General features: G+C 65.6%; 2 protein-coding genes across 2 annotated transcripts; both read left to right on the forward strand.

Annotated features, from left to right (window-relative positions):
• Nucleotides 1-4659: 4659 nt before the first annotated feature.
• EMIHUDRAFT_205243 (hypothetical protein) lies at nt 4660-5236 on the forward strand (the record flags this gene model as incomplete). The annotated part of the gene is made up of 2 exons (XM_005779613.1): nt 4660-5163; nt 5222-5236. The coding sequence occupies 2 exons, from the start codon at nt 4660-4662 to the stop codon at nt 5234-5236; spliced, it is 519 nt and encodes a 172-aa protein (XP_005779670.1).
• Nucleotides 5237-5541: 305 nt separating this feature from the next.
• On the forward strand, nt 5542-8315 carry EMIHUDRAFT_450219 (hypothetical protein; the record flags this gene model as incomplete). The annotated part of the gene is made up of 3 exons (XM_005779614.1): nt 5542-6391; nt 6420-7114; nt 7301-8315. 3 exons carry the CDS (start codon nt 5542-5544, stop codon nt 8084-8086), a joined length of 2331 nt encoding a protein of 776 aa, XP_005779671.1. The 3' UTR covers nt 8087-8315.
• Nucleotides 8316-8701: the final 386 nt, after the last annotated feature.

Here is an 8701-nt window from a genome sequence, read left to right on the forward strand (position 1 = left end):
TGCAGCAGCCGCCTCCTGTGCTTCGAGGGGCGGCAGAACATCGAGTGCTCCTTTAGCTCCGAGCCCACCTTGCCGCCGCCGCCGCGCCGGGGGCCGCCCCGCCCCCCCTCCGTAGCGCCGCTTCCGCCACCCACGGCGCCGCCGGTTGGCGCCTTGGTCGCGGCGGCGGCGCCGCCGAGGTCGTGGAGCATCGCGTCGACGGCCTTCTGGGCTGCCTGGAGCAGCGCCACCGCGCCAGGGCCGTGTCGGCTCGGCGGAGCCGCGAGGGGGCGCTGCTCCTCCCTTGGCCCCTCGTGCGCACTCAGCCTCTGCTCCACGATCGCCGCCAGGTCGAGGGCGAGATCCGCCGAGATCGAGATCCGCCGAGACCCGTCGAGGGCGGGAGCCGCGCGCAAGCCGCGCCCCGCCCAGAGACCGGCCGCGCCTCTATCGGCAGCCGCGTCGGTGGTAGGGGCGTCAGTGGCGGGGGTACCGGTGGCGGCATCATCGGCGGCGGCAGCGGCGGCGGCGGCGGCATCGGCAGCGGCGGCGTGGGCGGCTGCGTCGGTGGCAGGGATGTCGGCGGCGGCGTCGGCGATGTCAGCGGTGGCGGAGGCGGCGGGAGGGGAGGCGGCGGTGGCGGCGCAGGCGGTGTCGTTGTCGGCGATGGAGGCGTCGGCGTCGTCCTTAGGGTCGTCGGCGGTGGAGGCGGCAGGGGCGTCGCATAGGGAGGCTTCCGCGCAGAGGGAGGCTTCAGCCGGGGCTTCTGCCGTAGCGGAGCCGACGCCAGCCTCCTGCGCCGCCGCCCCTCCTGGGGAGAGCACCTCCCGCACCTCCCGCAGCCGCTCCAGCGCGGCGGCGCGCCGCGCGGCCGCCCTCGCCGCGCGCACGTTGAGTGGACCCGCGGAGGAGACCGGCGCAGAGGCCTCCGCAGTGCGGCTCGCCGAGGCCGTCGCCTGCTCCGCCTCACCGCCAGACATGACGCCAGACATGACGCCAGACATGACGCCAGACATGACGCCCGCATCGACGCCCGCATCGACGCCCGCATCGCCGCCAGACGCGGCGCCAGGCGTGGCGTCAGGCGTGCCAGCCGCACCGCTCGCCCGCAGCCGCGAGGGGCCATCCTCCAGGTGGAGCGGCGGCTGGGGCGAGCCCTCGCCCTCGCCGCCGTGGCCTGCGCCAAAGGTGAGGGCGACCACCGGGAGCTCAGGCTGCCGCCTGCGCCGCCTGCGCCGCTCCTCGCGCCTGTCGCGTGAGCCCGTCGCCGACCCACCAGAGCGGGCACTCGACCACAGGGAAGCGCCCCCCTCGCTATTGCAAGGCCTCTCCTCGCGCACGACCGGCTCGGAGGGCGTCGCGCAAGACGGCGCACGTTCTGCGGCGGCGCCGTCCCCAGTCATCTCTGAGAGCTTTGCCGGCCGCTCAGAGAGGTAGTCCTGCGTGCAGAGAGCGCAGCGGCACAACGATGTGCGGAGGCAGGCGATGTCCGCCGGCGCCTGCCGAAGCTGTAGCGAGGTGCGCGGCGTCGTTGAGCGCGGCGGGGCGCGCGGGAGCCGACTCTTGAGAAGCCGGAGCGCGCCGCTGGCAGCGGCGGCGTCGGGGCTGCTGACCGCGGCGGGGGAAGCGGCCGCGGCGTCGGGGCCGCTGGCCGAAGGGTGCCACATGCAGAAATGGCGGTTGTGCCACAAGAAGCAAAGGCGCGAAAAAAATTCCATCCCTTTTTCATGCTGGACACACTCATGCTGGACACACACAAGAACACACGAGCGCGAGAGAAAAACAAACACGCACACACACACACACGAACACACACACACACACACACACACACACACACACACACACACACGCACACACACACACACACACGCACACGCACGGACACACACACACACACTCCGCTTTAGTAATCTCGGATAATCACGGGTGATCTCGGGTGTTTTCGGGTAATCTCGGGTAATCTAGGTGATATCGGGTGATCACTGGTAATATTGGACTGTGTATTCGGGTCGCCCCCCCCCGCCCCCAAATTATTAGTAATCTGGGGTAGTCTCTGATAAGCTCGGGTAGTCTTGAGTAGTCTCGGGTAGCCTCAGGTCATCTCGGGTCATATCGGGTCATGTTGGATCTAGCGTAGTCGGCACAGAAACACACACACACATGTGCACACGCACGCACGCAGGCACGCACGCACACGCACACACACACACAAACACGCACACACACACACACACACACATACACACACACACACACACACACACACACACACACACACACACACACACACACACACACACACACACACACACACACACACACACACACACACACACACACACACACACACCGAATTGGGAATCTCGGATAATCTCGGGTGATCTCGGGTAGTCTCGGGTTATCTCGGGTTATCTCGGATTATCTCGGGTAACCTCGGGTCATCTCGGGGCATCTCGGGTCATATTGGATCTCGCGTAGTCGGTACACACACACTCACATACACACACACAAACACACACACACACACACACACACACACACACACACACACACACACACACACACACACACACACACACACACACACACACACACACACACACACACACACACACACACACACACACACACACACACACACACACACACGGAAGCGCGCACGCACACACACACACATTATTAGTAATCTCGGGTAATCTCGGCCATTCGTTAGTATTCCAGGAGCAGCGAAAAGCGCGGGCGGCGCGAGGTGGTGGCGCGACTGCGCGGCTCGATTTAGTTATTATTCTGGGGTAACCTCGAGTAATATGAGTTAACCTCGCGTACGGTATTCCACGTCCTAACCCAATTAGTTAATTCATTAATTAATTGTGTATGGTATTCCGCTTCGGGTATTCGTAAGTATTCCAGGAGCGGAACAAGGCAGGGCGGCGCGGCGGAGCTGTCTCGACGCAGTGTACCACCACCCACGCTGTAGATGGACAGAGGAACCAACAGAGCGCAGTGGGAAGGGGAAGGGGGGAGAGGCTGCGAAGGGCGAGGGGGGGTGGAAGGGGGTGGGCAGTGCTATGCCACCTGCCTCGTGCGCACCTCTATTCTGCTCCGGAGTGACTCGCCACCGCCATCCCTGGGCCCACTGGGCAGTCGTGTGAGGGGCCGCCCCCTAGTGGGTCCCCCGACTGACCCGTAAACCAACCATGTTCGGAGCCTGGATAGGGTGTAGGCCGTTCGGAAGGTGGGTCGGGAGGGGATCGCCCGCTAGGAATAGTCTTCCCTGACCCCGCCAGTCCGCCCGCCTGCCCTGCCCGCCTGGCTGATAAGATCTTTTCACCTTGACCTGGTGGAGTACAGGCGCGGGGGGCGTGTGGTTGAGACTCGGCTCGTGAGCCCCGCAGACTCTCGCCTGCCAACCCCGAAGGGGCTGCCGTCCACCCGTCGCTGCCCAGGCCGGGGGAGGGGGGGGAGACCTCCTGTTCCTCGCGGAACGGGAGTAGGCCCCTCCTTGCCCCGTCGGGAAGCAGGGCGGTGGTCGTGCCATCGTCGCCTCGAACTCGAAACGCCGCATTCGTCGCCGGCGCGCGACAGGCTCCCGTCGGCCGGACTGCCCTCGACGAGTGGGTGTCGCCAACCAAAGCGACACGCACTCGAGGGTAGTGCCGACGGGACGCGGCTCGAGGGCGGCTCTCGCGAAGGCACGGCTGGCAACCGTGGCGCGGGGCTCGTGTTCGACAAGACCGGGATCGCTCTACCGGCAAAGCTCTCGCTGACATGCGCGCCCCGTCAAGCTGACGGCGGGCGCGCTGAGGTTGCACGCCAAGCCAAGTTATATGCCAAGGGCGTGCGATCGAGAATCGGCTCACGCACCTCTGCTCGCGTACCCTCACCCATAGAATTGTCACCGCCAGTGAGTGCGAGATAGGGCTGGCCGCTGGCGGCTAGCCCCTGAGGAGAGTGACCAGAGACACCTCACATGACCCCACACACGGTCTAGTCCGGCCTCGCGGTCGGCGGAGATTGCTAGAGGACGAGCAAGCCTGCTCTAGCCTCGCACGTTGCTTCCTGTCGTCTGTTGTTTGTTGTGCCCTTGTTTGTTTCTCTTGGCACCTTGGAGTGCTGGGGGGGGCGACAGGAAGAATGTGGCCCTGAGTTATGTATACGCCAACTCAGGGTGTGTGGCAGTCAGCTGGCTGTGTGTCTTGTGAGCCTGTTTGTGTCTGTGTGTCGTTCGTGCGTGTCGTCATCATCTGTCTCGCGTCCACCCATACCGCGTTGGTGTCCAGTCCGAGCCTGGCTGTTCTTCACCTTTCTACCTACCTACCTTCATGCTACCGGGGGAAACGCCCCCGCTGGTGTTCAGTCCGAGCCTGACTAATATAATTAACTAACTCCTCGTTCGGTGGCGGCTGTGACCTTCCTTTCCCCCATTTTCTTTCTTCCAACGCAAACCCGGTCAGCAGTCCTCCTCCGGGAATGTACAGAGCGCCAGAGCGGGTGAAAAATAAAGAAAAAGAAGGCCGAACTTGCTTGACTCTCCTCTCCGCCTCCGTGTTCATCGCTCCAAGCGGGTGGGTTTTCTTTTTCTTTCTTTTTCCTCTCCGCCTCCTTCGTCGGCACCATCGCCACTTGGCGGGTGTCGCTCTGTGTCTGCTCGCGAGTCCCTACACCGGATAACCGGATATGGAGGAGTTCATCGGGCCGCTCCGCTTCGACGAGCACAAGGCCTTCCTCCGAGTCGTCCACTCACGTGGCGGCGATGCGCTGTACCTCGGCCCACTCTTGCCCCGAGCAATCAAACGGTACCTCAAGCACTGGCTGCCGCTCGTCGCAAGCGAGGGCGACGGCGCCCGACTCATCCCGCCCCTCGATGTCGCCTGGGTGTGGCACCTGCACCGGCTCGCGCCTCGCCGCTATGCTGTGTACTGCAACGAGCGCTTTGGACGGGTGCTCGAGCCGGCGGCAGCGGCCTTCAAGGCACAGAGCGCTGCGGACGAGGCCGATGGCGAGACTCGCCGGCTGTGGGAGAAGCACTACGCCGACGAGCCCTTCTTCCAGCGCGGCGAGGGCGAGAGCAGCCCGGCGGAGTGGGGCCCTCGCGACCCGCTCTCGAACCAGACGACGCTCTGCGCCGAAATCAAGACGGCGTGCGCTGCGGCTCGCAGCGAACACGGCTTCGACTACGACGTAAAAAATTCCATCCCTTTTTCATGCTACCGGGGGAAACGCCCCCGCTGGTGTTCAGTCCGAGCCTGACTAATATAATTAACTAACTCCTCGTTCGGTGGCGGCTGTGACCTTCCTTTCCCCCATTTTCTTTCTTCCAACGCAAACCCGGTCAGCAGTCCTCCTCCGGGAATGTACAGAGCGCCAGAGCGGGTGAAAAATAAAGAAAAAGAAGGCCGAACTTGCTTGACTCTCCTCTCCGCCTCCGTGTTCATCGCTCCAAGCGGGTGGGTTTTCTTTTTCTTTCTTTTTCATCTCCGCCTCCTTCGTCGGCACCATCGCCACTTGGCGGGTGTCGCTCTGTGTCTGCTCGCGAGTCCCTACACCGGATAACCGGATATGGAGGAGTTCATCGGGCCGCTCCGCTTCGACGAGCACAAGGCCTTCCTCCGAGTCGTCCACTCACGTGGCGGCGATGCGCTGTACCTCGGCCCACTCTTGCCCCGAGCAATCAAACGGTACCTCAAGCACTGGCTGCCGCTCGTCGCAAGCGAGGGCGACGGCGCCCGACTCATCCCGCCCCTCGATGTCGCCTGGGTGTGGCACCTGCACCGGCTCGCGCCTCGCCGCTATGCTGTGTACTGCAACGAGCGCTTTGGACGGGTGCTCGAGCCGGCGGCAGCGGCCTTCAAGGCACAGAGCGCTGCGGACGAGGCCGATGGCGAGACTCGCCGGCTGTGGGAGAAGCACTACGCCGACGAGCCCTTCTTCCAGCGCGGCGAGGGCGAGAGCAGCCCGGCGGAGTGGGGCCCTCGCGACCCGCTCTCGAACCAGACGACGCTCTGCGCCGAAATCAAGACGGCGTGCGCTGCGGCTCGCAGCGAACACGGCTTCGACTACGACGTGGAGACCTGCTCCGCGCGCCAGCGCACCTTCCTCTGGCAGGTCTCGCAGCCGGCGTTCAGCGGCAGCGAGGGCTTTGCGGCCGCCGCTGGCGAACGGTACCTCCAGTTCCTGGGCCTGATGAAGAAGCACGGGTGCGAGGAGCACTTCTTCGTGCCGTCGTACGACATCGACTTTGCGTGGCACACGCACATGCTCTCCAGCACCACCTGCTACCTCCGCGAGACCGAGGCTCTCGCCGACGCCCCCGGTGGCGTCGACCACGACGACTCGGTCAACCAGCGGCACGAGGACAGCAAGCTGCATCTGGGCGCCGCGCACAACGCGCCTGCAGACACGCCCCACAGTTGCACACATCATGTTGGGTTGCGTAGGCTGGGCCGAGACGAAGGAGCTGTGGGCGAGTGAGCACGGCGATGCGGCCGACCCGATCGACCGGACCGGCGTCACGTACCGCGGCGAGCCGCCGGACTGGTGGTTTGAAGCCGACGGCAGCGACATCTACCGCGTGCTCGACTGCTTCCTGTCGGAGGAGGAGGTGGCGAACGCGCTCGAGAAGCTGAGCTGCGAGGCGAACGTCCGGGGGCGAGCTCACAGCGGCTTCGACATGGGTTGCCAGGTCAGCGGCGATGTGATGCGCCGCCTCAGAGAGCAGATCGATGCCGAGGGGGCGGTGGAAGGGCGAGAGCCGGCAGAGTTGGCGCAGCCGCCGGCGGGGCAGGAGCCGCAGCAGGAGGAGGAGCAGGAGCTGGTGGAGGTGCCTGCGAGGGTGTGCCCGGCCTCCAAGAGCGTTCCCCAGCACAAGGACAAGCCGGACGGCAAGGGCGCTGCGGTGGGCAGCTGGATCTGTGTCGTCTATCTCACCAACCAGCCAGGCAGCGCGCTCGTCCTCGTCGACGACGTGACCGGCCGCGAGTTTCGCGTCCCGGTTGTGGCGGGGCGCCTCTGCTGCTGGCCGAACGCCCGCTTCTCGCACCGCGTGGACGTGGACGCCGCGGATGCCGAGCTGGCGAGCTTCCGGAGCATGCTGGGACCCATGGCCTTCAGCCACTCCCCTTCGAAGCAGATCGTCTACACCGAAGGGGGCTGCGGCGGCGGTGGCTGTGGCGGCGGCGGCTGCGGCGGCGGCGGCGGCGGCTGCGGCGGCGGAGGCTGCGCCGGCGGCGGCGGCGGCGTACCCACAATCGTCGACTCGGCAACGGTGCGAGTCGTCGGGGTGTCCACGCTGAAAAGCGATGTGATGAACCTCGCAAAGGGAACCGCGAGCGCAGCCGCCCTCGTCGGCACTTTTGCGCCGTCCGCCTACAGCGCCGTGTGGGATACCGGGGGCATATCCTTCATTCGCCGCCGCGGCAATGTTCCGTACATGCACGAGGCGGCCGTCTCGCAGGCGCTCTGGCAGCAGCTGCAGCAGCAGATCGGTGAGCTCGAGGCGCGACTTGCCGCGATCGCAGACCTGTCAGACTATCCGAGTTGCAGCGCCTTTTGCTGCGGCGGCCCCTCCCTTGATGCTTTCAAAGCGGTCGCCGCTCTCGTCAAGGCCACGCGCGACGTGCACGTGGCAGCAGTGAACGTGCAGCTCGCGGCGTTCGGCGTGCAGCTCTGCTTCGGCGGAGGCAACTCGGCGTACTACTTGCAGGCGGCTGCAAGTCTCGAGCAGGCGATCCGCGAGGCCGAGCCGGCGCTGCAGCAAGCGCAGGCCGCAGAGGTTGCGGCTCGAGAGGGCCTCGCGCCGTTCGGCATCGCCCCGCCCGCGGCCGGATATGTGGTGCAGGGCATTGTCGCCGGAGGGGTCCTCGAGATCTCTGTGCCGGAGGGGCTCTCGGGCGGCGAGTCGCTGCAGGTTCAGACGCCCGCCGGGCTGATGTCGGTGCAGATCCCGCCTGGCGCTGCCGCCGGCCAGTCCTTGCAGGTGCAGGCCCCGCTGCCGCCTCAATCGGCGGCGCCCGTCACCGCGCAGCCCGTGGTGGCGCAGCCAGTGGCGCCGCCTGCAGGCCTGCAGATGCAGCGGCACCCCGTCGTGGAGGGCGTGCCCGTCTAGTCCGAGGAGCGCCACCGTGGAGCGGCATGTGCTGCCGCTTTCTGGGAGAGGGAGGCCCGAGAGATGATGTGCATGCTTCTGTACGTTGTTGAGGTCTGAGTCAATGCGCCTCACCGCGAGTACGCGAGGCGTGCGGACTGCGGTGTGAAGCTACGTGCGGACACTTTAGTCGCCGTCTCTGAGTCGTGTCCCCGTTGACATTTTGTTTCATGCATATTGTCGTATACTCCGGGCCCTCGCGCGGGCAAGACCCTCCCGGCTAGCTCCCTCCCGACCTCCAAGAGTGTTCGCGGCAGTCGGGATGTCGGGCGCTGTGAAAACGTGCGGGCCACGCTGCGCGGTGCTCCCGCGAGGCATGCCAGCGCCCTCCCGTGACGCTATCGCCGGCGCCGTGGGCAAGTGCGTCTTTCTCAAGCTCGCGCCGCAGGACACGCAGAAACTCCTCGCGCCGGTTGGCGCCAAGGTGGACTGGAAGGCGGTCCGCGCGTACACGGCGCAGGCGGTCCGTTCGCCGCAGGCTGCGGCGTGCTTGAGCGGCCACTTCACGGAGCAGCTGGCGGTACTGAATGCGGTTCTGGAGCCCAAGCTCTTTCTTGGCGGCGCCAGCCCCTGCCT

This window comes from Emiliania huxleyi (genome assembly GCF_000372725.1).
Source record: "Emiliania huxleyi CCMP1516 unplaced genomic scaffold EMIHUscaffold_23, whole genome shotgun sequence".
Lineage (NCBI taxonomy): Eukaryota > Haptophyta > Isochrysidales > Noelaerhabdaceae > Emiliania > Emiliania huxleyi.